At 40.4% G+C, this 17,562-nt stretch overlaps 1 protein-coding gene across 1 annotated transcript in view; it reads right to left on the reverse strand.

The window, feature by feature from the left end:
* CSMD1 (CUB and Sushi multiple domains 1) overlaps positions 1-17,562 on the reverse strand; it is a 2,072,278-nt gene that overhangs the window by 117,746 nt on the left and 1,936,970 nt on the right. The window contains exons 48-49 of the mRNA XM_061404066.1: positions 15,794-15,940; positions 8,513-8,701 (exon numbers count right to left, since the gene is read on the reverse strand). Of these exons, the coding sequence (XP_061260050.1) occupies positions 8,513-8,701; positions 15,794-15,940 (336 nt within the window). The remainder of the gene's footprint in view (positions 1-8,512; positions 8,702-15,793; positions 15,941-17,562) is intronic.

A 17,562-nucleotide genomic window follows, 5' to 3' on the forward strand; every position in this document is an offset into this window, starting at 1 on the left:
TTTAGCATAACTGGCCTGAGTTATGCTCTCCTTAGGCATGAAAAAGATTCCCTGCGTAATTAAAGCTGAGGTGGCATCTGTGTTATAGTGAACGGATTCTGCAACCCTGGAGTCGTTGTTAACACTGACACTAGTAGTTCCCGTGGGCATGAACCCCTGATCTGAAGTCCATCACATTCTGCACATATTTTAACGACTTTGGCATTTTCATGTGTAAGAGGAAGGTAAACTAGATTATCTCTATAAGCTTATCTCTAAATGCCAATGATTCTACTCAAAGCCTTCCTCAGCACAGACAAGACAGAAGTGTCTGTCCTGGCATCCACTCCCTTCCCTCCACATTGCTCGGCAGAGAGTTTTCTAAAGCATCACAAGATGAGCATGGCAAGTGAAAGTACAGGGGAAGACCTAGCTCCTCTTCCAAATATTCTGAATTTGTGTGGTGTTAAGTAGGCCTGGTATGGCAACAAGCATGTTCTCTGACTCCCAACACACCATTATTTCATTTTTAAAAGTCAACATAAATTATTTTAACAAATATTTTAAAACATCGGTAAATATTTGCATGGTTGTGAGTGGTGTCTACTCTTGTATTGGGTCCGGTTTTGAACTGTCTCAGATCCCAGGAGTAAAGCTGAGTTCTGATTTGGCCACCATCTTTAAATGGCAGACATTCCATTAATCATTCAGGCAGACACAAGGTGTCTGAAAACTGAAAAATCATGACTGGCCTAAAGAGGACTACAGTAAAAGTGGCATCTGAATATATTGCAGCTCCAGAGTGTATCTTTGTCATAGCACTTAACTACCCACAAGTTTCTTCAGTACTTCACAGGGGACAGAAGCCAGGAGCACTGTTGGGTTTCATCAATGGGCCTTGCATCTTTGTTAATGGATTAGAAGAGACCACACCCTCAGCTAATGAGTTGCATTTGCTCTAGGCATGAATAATACAAGTTTCCCAGCATTTTGAGTTACCTTAGCAAAGTTATCTTATCCTGTCTCCATAAACTTGTTCTGTAGAAACAACCAGCTAGTTTTAGTAATAATGTAGGTGAGGTACAAAATAAAGCAAAGACATCACTTCCCCAACAAAGGTCCATATAGTCAAAGCTAGTTTTTCCAGAAGTCATGTACAGATGTGAGAGCTGGACCATAAAGAAGGCTGAGTGCTGAAGAATTGATGCTTTTGAGTTGTGGTGCTGGAGAAGACTCTTGAGAGTCCCTTGGACTGCAAGGAGATCAAACCAGTCAATCCTAAAGGAATCAATCCTGGGTATTCATTGGAAGGACTGATGCTGAAGCTGACGCTCCAATTCTTTGGCCACCTGATACGAAGAATTAACTCATTTGAAAAGACCCTGATGCTGGGAAAGAATGAAGGCAAGAAGAGAAGGGGATGACAGGATGAGTTGGGTAGATGGCATCACCGACTCAATGGACACGAGTTTGAGCAAGCTCTAGACGATGGTGAAGGGCAGGGAGACCTGAAGTGCTGCAGGTCGTGGGGTTGCACAGAGTTGGACACAACTGAGCAACTGAACAACAACAACAATCTGCATGGGTAGAGGGGTTGTTTACCACTAGCGCCTTTTGGGAAGCCCTAATATAAAGCAAAGCATCCACCAACTCTCTAGATTAGGGTCCCCTAAAAACTAAATAGTATGGATGAATATTTTTTCCTTTCATCACTAATACATTTGATGGTGAATCCCTCAGACCCCTCAGGCAACCATCAAGAGAAATTAGGCAGTTCTGGACCAGAAGTGGGAGACTTGGAGTCTGATACTGGCTGTGCCGGGCATCTAGTATCATCTCAAACAGTCACCCCAGGGTTTGGGCTCTGGAGAACCAGTACCGGGCCCGATGCACTGAGAACACAGAGCACAGGGGTGAGAAATTCACCCACATTTGGAGGAGGTGGGCCCAGAGGCAGTCCCTGAGCCATCACTAACCTCCAGACAACACTATCATCTTCATCAGTGTTAAACCTGGCTCTCCTCGGTCATATGCAAAGTTCCTGCCATTGTGAGAAGTTTTTATCTGCGTGACCTCACTCAATCTCAAAAAATAGTTAACCTCAAAAACACTCCAAGGAGTAAATTACATTATTATTTTTTATTACATGGTTAATATTATTTGTCAACTTGACCAGGCTAAAGGGTGCCTAGACAGCAGATAAAACATTATTTCTGGGGTGTGTCTGTGAGGATGGATTCGGACTAGATTAGCATATGCATCTCAGAAGGAGTGAAGAAGTCCACCCTCCCCCATTTGTGTGGGCGTCATGTCATCCAGTTCTGAGGCCCGAATAGAACAAGAAAGCAGAGGAAGGGGGAATTCACTCCCTCTGCTTGAGCAGGGAGGTCCAGCTTCTCCTGCCCCTACATGGAGCTTCTGGCACTCTCCCTATTGCCCCCTCCCAATCCCCATCCCGAACCCCACTGGACTCCGTGGCACCTGGACTGAATCCTACCACTGGCTGCCTGGGTCTCCAGCCTGCAGACTACAGATCCCAAGACTTCTCTGCCTACACAACCAAGTGAGCCAGCTCTTTCAATAAATCTGTATCTACATGTATCCTATTGGTGCTGCTTCTCTACAGAACCCTAATAAGACCACTAAGCAAACTGAGCTTTAGAAATGTCATGAGAACTGCCCAGATTCTTACAAATAGCACACAGCTGTGCTGGGGGACATGCCTCAGGGTATTTGATGCCAAAGTAGGTGTCTTAGCTACTCTGTCTTGTCTCCAAGGTACCACCTGGTATATTTCAGTATTGTTGCTGTTGTTTAGTCACTAAGTCATGTCTGACTCTTTGAGACCCCTGGATTGTAGCACACTAGACTTCCCTGTCCTTCACCATCTCCCTGAGTTTGCTCAAACTCATGTCCACTGAGTCAGTGATGCCATCCAACCATCTCATCCTCTGTCATTCCCTTCTCTTCCTGCCCTCAATCAATCCCAGTATCACAAGGTCTTTTCCAATGAATCAGCTCTTTGTATCAGGTGGCCAAAGTGTTGGAGCTTCAGCTTCAACATCAGTCCTTCCAGTGAATATCAGGATTGATTTCCTTTAAGATTGACTGGTTTGATCTCCTTGCTGTCCTAGGGACTCTCAAAAGTGTTCTCCAACCCCACAGTTCAAAAGCTTCGATTCTTTGGTGCTCAGCTTTCTTTATGATCCAACTCTCATATCCATACATGACTACTGAAAAAAACTAAAGCTTTGACTACATGGACCTTTGTTGGCAAAGTGATGTCTCTGCTTTTTGATACACTCTCTAGGTTTGTCATAGCTTTACTTCCAAGGAGCAAACATGTTTTAACTTCCTGGCTGCAATCACATTTAAGTATACTCATATCTTTTTATTTCCAGTGTCCAACCACCAGTGATGAGTGAATAGACGGATAAATGAATAGGTTAGAAATATATTAAAAAATATAATTCTGAAAATATTGGGTTGGCCAAAAAGTTCATTAAGGCTTTTACTGAATTTTGGCCAAACTAATAAAAACGCCATGCTGGTTTCTTCGGTGTGTATGCCCAGCAGTGGGATTGCTGGGTCATAAGGCAGTTCTATTTCCAGTTTTTTAAGGAATCTCCAGACTGTTCTCCATAGTGGCTGTACTAATTTGCATTCCCACCAGCAGTGTAAGAGGGTTCCCTTTTCTCTACACCCTCTCCAGCATTTATTACTTGTAGACTTTTGGATCACAGCCATTCTGACTGGAGTGAAATGGTACTCATTGTGGTAATAATAATAATAATAAATAAATGATAAATGATTTAAAAAATATCTTGAAAAAAATGCCATGCTGAATTTGAGCATTAGTGATATTTCTGGACACTCCCTCCCCCCTTTTTTTATTTCCTTTGTCTTCACCGATTTACCAAATTCTGTGTTTTGATTTTAATTGGAGGATAATTGCTTCACAGTGTTGTGGTAGTCTCTGTCATACATCAAGTCAAATCAGCCAAATATATATATATATATCTCCTCCCTCTTGATCCTCTCACTCCGCCCCAGCCCTCTAGGTCGTCACAGAGGGCCAGGCTGGGCTCCCTGTGTTATAGAGCAGCTTCCCGCTAGTTATCTATTTTACACATACATGGTAGTGTGTATAAGTCAAGGCTACATTCTCAATCCGTCCTACTCTCTCCTTCCGACACTGTCCCCCAGTCCATTCTCTGCCTCTGTGTGATTTCTGAAACTCTAAGCAACATCTCAGGTGACTCTCAGCCAGCACACCATACACCATTAATCCTGGGTGAAGGTTGAGACAGAAAATAGCAGTAATATAGGAGATAATAGGCTGGAATCACCTCTAGGCCAGCAGGGCTTCACAGCGTTTATTTGCTTTCTGGGGTCGGATGTGATGTCAGGCCCTTTACAAAGAGGCTGTACTAGCATAAGAAGCAGCTTCCTATTTGTCTTGAGGGATAAAGGCTAGTGTTTCTGAGAATGAGGGCAGACAGAGGAACGTCATGACTGGTGTGTACAGACATTACCACAAAAAGATGGGCAACTTAAGAACACTGGTGGTTCTGAAATGGACAATGCAGGAATTCAGGATTCAGTTGAGAAGCATCTTTAGCTGCTCTAGAGCTCTCAAAAATAATTGGCACATCATAGCCCAAGGAAGGAAAACAAAGACAATCATCTGAAACAAAGAGAAGAGCTCCAGAAAGGAGGGGACCCAGTGGTCGACAGACAAATGACTGATGACCAGGACAGGCTGTGGCCTGGCACGTGCAGCTGCCAGACCAGTCACTGAGGGGCAAAGCCTCTGCTCACTGGACACTGCAGGAAGTAGCTAGTCCCACCTCTCTGCTCTCGGAGGACTGGAGGAGGAGTCATAAGAAGGCAAGGTGTGAACGTTTAAAAAGAAAAGAGCCATTTCTTAGGAACAAAGAAGAAAATTTCCAGTCAATAAAAACAAGAGCCTGGGGACAGAAGCTGGAGGAACTAGGTGACACGTCTAATGTTCATGTGGACTCTTCCCTCCAGAAGAAAGAGAAACGCCAGGCCCTTCTGCGGGCTTTTGGGAACACTGTGAGTTCTCTGTGTCTGGCTGTGTGCTCTGAGTGTGCACTTTCTGTGCAATGTCACGGGGCTGTCCTTGACTGGAGTGCACACAGTTGATCTGTTAGCTACTCTTTTCAATAGGACTCTGGATTCTCTTAGAAATAAATGAGAACTCTGCAAACTTTGCACAGTTGCTTGCCCAGGAAGATCAAGGGCTTCATATCACTATTGCTATTACACTAAATTAAATTACCCTTCATGTACATTTGCACACACAACTGTGTTTATTATCCACCATGTTCCAGACACAGACAGGGAACATAGAGCTTAGTGATATATGTGCCAAGTATAGATGGAGAAAATGCATCATTTAACTTGGTGAATAAACACACCGGATTCCGTCACATGATAGAGTATATTATACATCTTCTGTAAAATGCTTAAGATGTAATTTGAAAACTATAGATGATATCTGACACTGGCTGAATTACCCTTGTGTTGTGATCTGATCCTGGCACATTATTTGGGTCAGAGGTCAGCAGACCTCCCCACAGGGCAGAAGCAGCCTGTGGCTGGTTTCTGTACTGTGTGCCAGCTAAAAATGGCTTTTGTATTTCAAAAGGTTTGGGAAACATTTTTAAATGAAGAATATATGAAGGTGACCATCTGGCTCACAGCAGACACACAGGAACCACCGTGCCTGCCACCCATCTCTCAGTCTGCCCACACCCTTTACATTAGCGCACATTAGCAGAGCACAGGCGACGGTATCTTTTCATCTTAAAGTCTGGACTATATGAACAGAAGCTTAATCATATCATTTGTGAGAATGATCGCTGTCCTTTTGCTTCATCGCCTGCAGAACACAAGCAAAGCATAAACAACCCACAACATCAAGTCCAAACCAGGGCTTGGCTCACAAGGGCTCTGGGAATCACGGCTTTGTGATAAAGAGTTACTCTCCCTGTAACATGGGGACCTGAAAGCCGAGCCCTGTGAGGCACCAGTTTAACTGGATCTTTGAGATAATACAGAAAATTTCAGTTCTAATTTAGCTTCCTTCCAAGATGAATAAGATGAATGTATTGATAAGGGAAACAGCTGCCTGGCGGAGCCTCTTGCTTGAAGGCAGGAAATGAAGCCTGAAGGGCAGCAGATATGCCCTGCTTTATCAAGGAGCATAAAAACCAATAACGGGTTTTCTGAGAGAAGTAATTTAAAAGGTCAAGAAAAGGAGAAAAAAGCAGGCTGGGGTTCTCTGCAAGGACACACCCATCTGGCTGGTTGCATGTTCTCACTCACAGGCGAGGGACAGTGCAGCTGCCTGTTTGCTGGTCCTGCCCAGGACTGCCCTAGCACTTGAACTGTCTTAATGATTCTGAGAGCTTCCCTGGTGGTCCAGCGGATAAGAATTCTCATTGCAATGCAGGGGGCACTGGTTGGATCACATGCTGAGGGGCCACGAAACCCACGTGTCCAAACTACTGAAGCCCGCAAGCTCTGGAGCCTGTGCTCCATCCACAGCAAGAGAAGCCATCACAATGAGAAGCCTGAGCACCAGAACTAGAGAGCAGTCCCCACTCGTTACACCTAGAGAGAGCCCGCCAAAGCAACGAAGACCTAGTGCAGCCAGCATAAATACATAAGCAGAGTTTCAAAACGAAGATCCTGCTTTACATAGCAGGAATCAGACATAGGGAGATTAGGATGCACTGCCTATCAGGCGATGTTTTTCTATTAAAATTCTGTGCTTCTAAGATGCCACCAGTAAAAAGTCTATGAAAAGGAGAGTCAAGAAGATTCTGTCAGAAGATACATCATCTTCAATGGAAAAAGAAAATCATTCTCAAATGCCTATCTTAGAAAGTCATTAATGTGCACATTTCTCCCCATTCAAATTATTGATTGAACGCTACCTGGACAGGTATCCTGTTGGGAGTCCTTGGGCAGTACCTTCATGGTCATGAAGCTAGCAGTGGGGCCTGAAAAGACCTAACACCGACCCTCAGATTTACACCTCCCTCAGTTACTAAAAGGTGCATTTTTAGCAAACATTTCAAAATATGATTTTGCATGTTTTTTTTTTTTTTTAACAAAAAGCCAACATGCTAGTGCAGGTAGGAAATGTGTAAGTTGTGTTTGTTCCTGTCAGAATAAAAGGCATGATGTTCAAACCATTGAGAAAAAACTATACCACCTCCAGAAGACAACTGAAATATTAAATGATATATTGCAATATTAAATATATATTAAATGTATAAATAAATTAAATGGATATTAAAAGTGGGTTCCTAGTGCCACACAGGGGTATTTGTCCACTTATTTATTTGTTTGATTCCAGTTTTCAAGTCCATTCAGGGTCCTGTCCAGGGACTCAGCCCCTAGAAGTCAGAATTTGGGAACTCTTGTCAGTTCTGTTCTCAACCCTTTTCCTGGTTCAGTCTGCTATTTAGGTCATGGCTTATGTCCTGGGCATTCTGATCCCAGTGCCAAGGATAGGTAGCCCAAGGGGCTGTTCTGTGAGCAATAATCCTACTTCATAGGCAGAGAGTAATGAAACATATAAAGAAAATGAGAAGCATTTCTTCTTTTGAAAGAAAATGAACTCTTCTTGGAAAAGAAAAATCATTCCTAATGAAACAAGCTCATTGGATCTTATGTTTATCTTACATTAAAGAAGAATTTCTGGAGGTACAACATAATAATGCAGGCTAGGTGTCTGACTAACTTCTTGTGGTTAAAGAGACATACAACATTGTGATAAATATCTGTTATTGTCTCAGAAAGTGATACTAGAAAGTCCAATATCTAATGAAAGCTGAGAAACAAGGAAATACATATGAGGTTCCATTCATAAAATGTAATTAGCTATCCAAGGCCAATATACTTCATTACGCATATAAATTTTGATAAGACAAAACTGAAAATTTCATGACTTCAAAGTCTTCAATTAAAATTAAAATGCCTTATTTGGAAATATGATTTTTGTGCATGTGGGAGATAAAATGGGGCCAAAGGCATGAGATTTGAAATCAACTCTAACAAGTCCTAGCTTTAAGTGACCAAGAGAAAATGAAATATGCACGTGTGGCTCAAAGTATGAGTTTTTAATCTCAGAGAAGGGAAAATGAGCTTCAGTAATTGATTTTTTTTTAAATTTATACAACTGTCAAGAAAACTCTAAGTTGGATAACACAGTTTTTAATTTCAAAATGAAATATAAGTCAAGTATTAAGATAACTTTACACAGTATCTAGTGAGTGTTCAAACCATCCTATGAATTCAGGCTATAAAGCTCAATCAAGCCTAGTGCAAATGTTAGAAGTGTTTGCACGGGCAGTAGAAAGTTTAATTTGTTTTTATGAACTCACATTCAATTTTCCCTTACCTTTTAATCCATAATCACAGCTCCGGTAAGTTGTGATTAAAATAAGAGCAATACATTGAACTCAAGTTTGGGAATGAAAAACACATTCCTTACCCTGGCAGAGTGGAGCAAGGGAATCCCACTGATACATGCCAACTGGATTCCGTCTACACGTGGCATTGCTATGGCCAATCATCCGATACCCAGGTTTGCAGAAATACTGCACTTTACTTCCAACTTCTCCTGCAGTCCTATTTAAAACACCACCATTCTTCACAGTGTGGGTCAAGCTGCAGTAAGGTGCTGTGGGCACACAAACACACATACATAAACAAATGAATAAATACTGCATTTTGCTTGGTAAGAGACATATAAATGAAAGAGAGTCTCTTATTGTTAAAATAGTGGGAAATCAGCACTGATACAGAAACTTTACTAAAAGCATCTTCAAGTACAGAAGTGTTGTGGAAGTGGATGCAAGGGTGTGGAGCAAGAGGAACACTCATTCATTGCTGATGGGGATCCAAAATGGTGCAGCCACCTTGGAAGACGGTGTGGCAGTTTCTTGCAAAACTACACACACTCTTATCACGCGATCCAGCAATCATGCTCCTTGGCAGTTACCCAAAGGAGCTAAAAGCTTATGTCCACACAGAAACCTATGCCCAGATGTTCATAGCAGCATTATTCAGAGTTGCCAAAACTCAGAAGCAACCAAGGTGCCCTTCAGTAGGTAAATGAATAAACCAACTGCGGTCCTTCCAGACAAAGCAATATTATTCAAGGCTAAAAAGAAATGATGTGTCAAAAGCCATGGAGGAGCCTTAATTACATATGATTAAGTGAAAGAAACCAACCTAAAAAGGGTACACACTGCATAATTCCAACCTTATGACATTCTAGAAAAGGTAAAACTCTGGAAGAAGTAAAAAAATTAGTGGTTTCCAGAGGCTGATGGGGGAAGGACAGTGGAGCTCAAAGGATTTTTCAGCAGTAAAAATACCCTACATGAATCCACAATGGTGGGTTAATGTCATTTTACATTTGTCCAAATCCTCAGGATGTTCAATACCAAGAGTGAACCCAGTGTGAACTATGGACCTTGGGTGATAATGATGCGTCCGTGTAGGTTAACAAATGTAGCCTCTGTTGCTGATGTGAACAAGGAGACAGAAGCCAAGGAGTATAGGGAAAATCTCTGGAACTTCCTATCAATTTGGCTGTGATCTGAAACTTCTAAAAAAAAAAATAAAGTCTAAAAAAATCAATTAAAAAAAAATGTATAGCTGAGTCACTCTGCTCTGTACCTGAAATGGTCACAGTATTGTTAATGGGTTATACTCCCATATAAAATAAAAAGATAAATAAATAATCCAAAAGTTATCATTTTAAAAAAATCCAAGAAATCTAGACCCAAGGGTCAAGTCTCTTGAGTTTGAAGTTTAGATTATTTACAACTATTAATCAATGTGGTGGTGGAATTTTGACTTTCTGACCAAAAAAAAGTATCATTAAAATGGAGAAAATTTAAGAATATAGTATCTTGCAATCAAGGCCGTTTTTCCTTGTTGTTTAATGAATCTTGAGAATTGTACCATAAGGTAGCCTCTTTTTAACATGAGGGATTTGAATACCATCTTTGAAGAAAATGCACTACTTTATGTTGATGACCATGTTACAATAGTTTTAATCATCACATTTGCAGGGTGACTTTCAAAAATTAGAGACAGGAATTGTGAAAATCAGTCTTACCTACACAGAATCTAACCTTTCAGTGGCTAAAAGGCTCTGCATCTTATTCACACATTTAGAGAAAGAAACTCAGTTTACTCTTACAAGACCAGTTTCACCACAGCATAAAATCCTATGAACCCCCTTCAGATGAATAAAACACTAAACTAAAGAAAGCTGTGCAGTCCTGGAAATCCAGGGTTCCTTTTAAAGAAGAGGTTTTAAATGCCCCACTCCCCTGTGGGGGTTCCACATAGAAAGCACACACACGAGGTCTGAAGGCTTAATGCCAAACTTTTCCTTAGAAATAAATTCAGGAGGAACCTTCTGAAGACTTCACATCAGAGCATTGCCGAGAAGTGATGTCTGTGTGTCTGGCTGGGTTGTCAACCATGCTCCTCTGAGATGCATCCTCAGAGACTAGTCTCAGCCAGAGGGTCTTCTGAAGTGCTGTTTCTTTCCTTCTTTCTTTTTTAACAGATTCATTTTTATTAAGGTAAAATCCACTAACTCTTAGAAGAAACTTGTGTCCTATTGGTCATGGCATTTTCTGTGTTCAGTTGTTTGAGACTATCTACTTTAAGTTTTGAATGATCCAAAATATTTGGTTTAGGGAAGGTATGAGTATAATCAGGCACCTCAGCTACCAACTACCGAGAATTATTGTGTCAATAAATTAAAATAATAATAAAAAGTAGGAAGACCAAGCAGACTGTAGACCCTGGCCAAGTTTAGAGATAAAGTCTGAAATGCTCCTGAAGGGGCAGTGGGGCCACATGGTTCTTGGGGTGGGTTTTTGACACAGTTCAGTCTGTTAAGAGAGAGGAACAGCAGGATAATTGTCTAACTCTATAGGGTACAACAGAACCTTATTGTCTTTCTTCGAGAAAATTAGAGATACCAAGGAAACATTTCATGCAAAGATGGGCACAATAAGGGCAGAAATTGTATGGACCTAACAGATGCAGAAGATATTAAGAAGAGGTGGCAAGAATACATAGAACTAAACAAAAAAGATCTTCATGACCCAGATAACCACGATAATGTGATCACTCAGCTAGAGCCAGACATCCTGGAAAGAGAAGTCAAGTGGATCTTTGGAAGCATGACTACAAGCAAAGCTAGTGGAGATGATGGAATTCCACTTGAGCTATTTCAAATCCTAAAAGATGATGCTGTGAAAGTGTGGCACTAAATATGTCAGCAAATTTGGAAAACTCAGCAGTGGCCACAGGACTGGAAAAGGTCAGCTTACATTCCAATCCCAAAGAAAGGCAATGCCAAAGAATGTTCAAACTACCACACAATTGCATTCATCTCACTTGCTAGCAAAGTAATGCTCAAAATTCTCCAAGCCAGGCTTCAACAGTATGTGAACTGTGAACATCCAAATGTTCAAGCTGGTTTTAGAAAAGGCAGAGGAACCAGAGATCAAATTGCCAACATCTGTTGGATCATCAAAAAAGCAAGAGTTCTAGAAAAACATCTACTTCTGCTTTGTTGACTACACCAAAGGCTTTGACTGTATGAATTATAACAAACTGGAAAATTCTTCAAGTGATGGGAATACCAGACCACCTTACCTGCCTCCTGAGAAATCCATATGCAGGTCAAAGAACAACAGTTAGAACTGGACATGGAACAACAGACTGGTTCCAAATCGGGAAAGGACTACATCAAGACTGTATGATGTCACCCTGCTTATTTAACTTATATGCAGAGTACATCATGTGAAATGCTGGACTGGATGAAGCACAAGCTGGAATCAAGATTTCCAGGAGAAATATCAATAACCTCAGATATGCAGATGACATCACCCATATGGTAGAAAGTGAAGAAGAACTAAAGAGCCTCTTGATGAAAGTGAAAGTGGAGAGTGAAAAAGTTGGCTTAAAACTCAACATTCAGAAAATGAAGATCATGGCATCCAGTCCCATCATGGCAAATAGATGGGGAAACAATGGAAACAGTGAGAAACTACTTTTGGGGGTTCCAAAATCACTGCAAATGCTGACTGCAGCCATGAAATTAAAAGACGCTTGCTCCTTGGAAGAAAAGCTATGACCAACCTAGATAGCATATTAAAAAGCAGAGACATTACTTCACCAACAAAGGTCCGTCTAGTCAAAGCTATGGTTTTTCCAGTAGTCATGTATAGATGTGAGTCAGACTATAAAGAAAGCTGAGCACCAAAGAATTGATGCTTTTGAACTGTGGTGTTGGAGAAGACTCTTGCGAGTCCCTTGGATTGCAAGGAGATGAAACCAGTCCATCCTAAAGGAGATCAGTCCTGGGTGTTCATTGGAAGGACTGATGTTGAAGCTGAACCTCCAATACTTTGGTCACCTGATACAAAGAGCTGACTCATTTGAAAAGACCCTGATGCTGAAAAGATTGAAGGCAGGAGGAGAAGGGGACGACAGAGGATGAGATGGTTGGATAGTATTATTGACTTGATGGACATGGGTTTGGGTGGACTCCAGGAGTTGGTGATGGACAGGGAGGCCTGGTGTGCTGTAGTCCATGAGGTCGCAGAGAGTTGGAAATGACTGAGCGACTGAGTTGATAGGGTCCAATAACTATTTCCTTTCCTACTGACAGTTCCTTCTATCATCATTAGTTCCTTTCTAACTAATCTAGAACAAGCTACAGAGAGGCCCAAGCACGAAGACATGGGGAGAATACTAAGTCACTCAGTCATGTCTGACTCTGTGAGATCCTGTGGATTGTAGCCTGCCAGGCACCTCTGTCAGTGGAATCATCCAGGCAAGAATACTGGAGTGGGTTCTCATTTCCTTCTCCAGGGGTTCGTCCCAACCCAGGGATCAAGCCCACATCTCTTAAGTTTCCTACATTGGCACATGGGTTCTTTACCCCTAGTGTACCTGGGAAGCCCAAGGAGACATGGCACAGAGGGGAAGATTAGAACACAGGGTCCTGCCTGTTTGATTCCTGGCCATGCTAAGAATTAAAAGGACCAGGGTCAAACCCTCGCACTCAGCTGGTGCTGCCTTGGAAGAGCAGGTAATGGAGGGTGGCAGTCAAGGAGATATCAGGGATGGAAGACATGGGTGCAGCTGGCTCTGCTGGGGTCTGGGTGTATTTACAACACCCATTCTGTAGTTCTGACTCTCCCAACTCTGAAAGTGAAAGTCACTCAGTTGTGTTCAACTCTTTGTGACCCCATGGACAGTCTATGGAATTCTCTAGGCCAGAACACTGCAGTGGATAGCCTTTCCCTTTTCCAGGGAATCTTCCCAACCCAGGGGTCAAAATCAGATCTCCTGCATTGTGGGCTGATTCTTTACCAGCTGAGCCACAAGGGAAGCCCACAACTTATCATTAACTTCCAGGTACTTGATTTAATGGGCTTCACAGGTGGCGCTAGTGGTAAAGAACCCACTTGCCAGGCCAGGAGACTTAAGAGATGTGAGTTCAATCACTGGGTCAGGAAGATCCCCTGGAGAAGGGCATGGCAACCCCCTCCAGTATTCTTGCCTTGAGAATCCCATGGACAGAGGAGCCTAGTGGGGGCTACATCCAGGGGTCGCAAAGAACCAGACATGACTGAAGCAACTTAGCATACACACACACCCTTGATTTAATAGTGAATGACCATTACTACCTCAACAATCACTTAGCAGTTTACTGAATTGACTTGAACCATGATGTACTTGCTTTTGTTGTTGTTGTGTTTTGTTTGTCTATTATGTAGATCCGTTATATGGTTCTTACACCCAATGACCAATAGTTAACATGCATAAGGCAAGGATTTGTGGTGCAACACGTGGTCATATTATGGCCTTAGCTCCCTGGCCCACGTGCTATAGTCCAGGGATCACTGCTCTAAAACTACTGATGATGGACTCCTAGCAGTGGTCATTGAACCACCATCGAATTTTATCTGAAAAGCTGTCCAAAGATCTATCTGTATCTATATCTAATGAGAGATACATAGATATGTCCACTCACAAAACAACAGTTTATAGCCTTAACGTTAAATTCTTCTTTTTCTGATTTCCCAACAAAGAGAATCATCTTGTTCTATAATGAATGAAAACATCCTTTGAGCAACAGAATTCAAGGTGTAGTCACACCACCAGGCTATTAAGTAATTTGCCACAGATAAAACAAGATAAATTATGTTCACCATGATTTCCCCTGCAATATCCATTTTTGCTCATTAGAAATAAATTCAAACAATTCTACAGGCTTGAGTATTTATTTTTCAGAACAAGGAATTTGATGAACAAAAGTCCAATCATTGTCCTAATGATCTCAATACCCATTCCAATGAAGGGATTTCAACTGTGAACTCTTTGCTGATAAGCATTTTGAATGGCTACTTTAGTGAAGGGGGAAAACAAAGATCTAAGCATGTTTTGTTAGACTTTGTAGAGGAAACACGAGTGAATTTCAGATTCTCTGTCTTTCCATCAACAGACATTTCAAAACACTAATGCTTTTTCAATGCTTTTTATCATTTCATGATACCTACCAATCAGAGACAGCAAAAATATTCTTAAAGCTACTAACACCTTTCACTGTCCACAGGATATTGCCCTTCACTGACAATGCACAACAGACTTGGAATAAGCAACCCCTGGGAGTTATACTGGTCTATAAAATGCATAGAGTGGGCATCTATCTCCTTTGGGAAATGGACCTCAGTTGTTAGCACGGATATTGTAGTAACACTAAGAAAAGGTTAGATATTTTGCTTAGTAATGAAAATATGAGGATTTTAGATTGTCTGTCTACAGCTTTTGTAGGGCACTGTAAACATGAGGTTTTGGGCTAGCCACATTGAGAGGATCTAATCTCTCAGAAGTATATTCACTGATTTAATTAAAATAAAAAACTACTGATAGAAAATAAATGAACTATATGGGGAAAAAACAAAGTCCTTTAAATGTTGATAAGGAAATATATATGTAAACATTTATTTTGTATATGGTTACGTGTGTGTGTGTGTATTTATATGTATAGTATCTCACATAAAGAGACATATAAACATATAATCAATAAAAAGAAATGCTACTAATCATAAGATGTTATATACTGGATGTTTGGGGCTGGTGCACTGAGACGACTCAGAGGGATGGTACGGGGAGGGAGGAGGGAGGGGGGTTCAGGATGGGGAACACGTGTATACCTGCGGTGGATTTATGTTGATGTATGGCAAAACCAATACAATACTGTAAAGTAATTAACCTCCAATTAAAATAAATAAATTTATACTAAAAAATAAAAAAAATTTAAAAAAAGAGAAAAAAATTAAATGCGATACAGTTATCTCCTCCTGTTTGTCTCCTTAGCTTTTAAACATACTTTAAAATTAAAATATGTTTTGTTTATATTATTATATATTTATATTAAATTATATTATTTTATTTTGGGGGAAAGAATCTCTGCTTTCTGTGGCATGCAATTCAATCAGTTATGACGCTAGCAAAAATATTTATTAATATTAATCAACAGATAATTTATTTTCCCTAACACAGTTTAGAGATATCACTCAGTGATTTCATCAAATTATTTCTATTGAAGTTACAAATTCATTTTTAGAAATTAGGTTTATAGTACAAACCATTAATTTTTAAAATTTAACGCAGAACATTTATATTAACACTTTACTATTAAACCTTAACTTCACTTACTGACCTGAATAACGAATCTTGAATCCTTTTTTACTGGTTGCATGGTCAGTGGACCAGCGGAGATATAACTGATTACTCTTGCTTGTAAAATTTGATTGTTCAGTATGGTTTCCACTCAAGACCACTAACAGAGGACTTTGACCAGAAGACCCTAAATGAAACAAAAAAAAGCAAAAAAGTTATGATATGAATTTGCACCTACAAAATACAGACTACATTTAGCTTTTAAGTTGGAGTCTAACTGTACAATATACAGCTATTTAGTCCCAAAGGAGACAAATAACTCCAAATAAATAAAGCAACAGATACAGTTCCTCATAAAAATAATAACAATAAAAGAAGCAATAGCCAACCAAAATAATTTAAGATATATATGCTGTTAATACATAATACTTGAAATGAAAATGTTACTTATAAAATGGCAGTAATTTAAAAAAAGAAAATAGTTCCCACTACTAGTAGCATATGCAACATTGAATTGATACAGGGAATTTAATACTAGTAAAAGTACTGTTGTTTAGTCCCTAAGTCATGTCCAGTTCTTTGGGACCTCCTGGACTGCAGCACTCCAGGCTTCCGTGTCCTTCATATCTCCCAGAGTTTGCTCAAATTCATGTCCATTGAGTGGTGATGCCATCCAGCCATCTCATCCTATGTGGCCCCATTTCTCCTTTTGCCCCCAATCTTTCCCAGCATCAGAGTCTTTTTCAATGAGTTGGCTCTTTGCATCAGGTGGCCAAAGTATTGGAGCTTCAGCTTCAGTAGCAGTCCTTTTAATGAATAGTCAGGGTTGATTTCCTTCAGGATTGACTGGTTTGATCTTCCTGCAGTCCAAGGGACTCTCAAGAAGAGAGAGCACCAGCACCATAATTTGAAAGCATTAATTCTTTGGTGCTCAGCCTTCTTTATGGTCCAACTCCCACATCTACATAGCTTTGACTGTATGAGCTTCCCAGGCGGCTCAGTGGTAAAGAATCTGTCTGCCAATGCAGGAGACATGGGTTCAGTCCCTGGGTTGGGAAGATCCCCTGGAGAAGGAAATGGCAACCCACTCTAGGATTCATGCTTGGGAATGGAGGACCCTGGCAGGCTACAGACCATGGGGTCACAAATAGTTGGATATAGCTTAGTGACTAAATAGCAGCAGTGAAAGTAAAAATTAGTACAATCACCTTGGAGAGCAGTTTAATAATATCCAAAACAATTGTAGGTTTTAATTATATTTTTTATAAACTCCAGAATATGTGCACAAGTGTTATTTATATAGCAAAATGTTTATTCTAGCTATTTTTATAGGGAAATTTAGATTCTAACTTGTGGTTTGGAGTTTAAAAAGATATTAAAAGTGTTTTCAAAGAAATGCTACACATATTAAAAATGATATTTAGAAGTGAAATCTATTTGCAAATAAATATAATAGGATAACAATTGTGTAAACATTCAAAAGTGTTCAATATACAAACTGTGTGAATGTTCATGTATAGATAGGAGATGATACTTGGTAGTAGATAGACAGACAGATTGATAGACTGATAGAGATAGGAAATGAACCATGAAACATGCACATGGATGACACTTCACAATATTAAATGCCTCCAGGAGAGGTGCAAGTGAACTGGGTGGGCAAGGAGCTCCTAAATTGATCTGAACTTGTTGCTTCTTTGAAAAAAAAAATACACAAGATAAATCTGACAAAATACTAAAATGCAGTACATCAAGTAATGAGTCTATACCCATATACATTTAAAAAAAAAAACTTTTTGTATATTTAAT

Source organism: Bos javanicus, chromosome 27 (assembly GCF_032452875.1).
Source record: "Bos javanicus breed banteng chromosome 27, ARS-OSU_banteng_1.0, whole genome shotgun sequence".
NCBI classification, from domain to species: domain Eukaryota; kingdom Metazoa; phylum Chordata; class Mammalia; order Artiodactyla; family Bovidae; genus Bos; species Bos javanicus.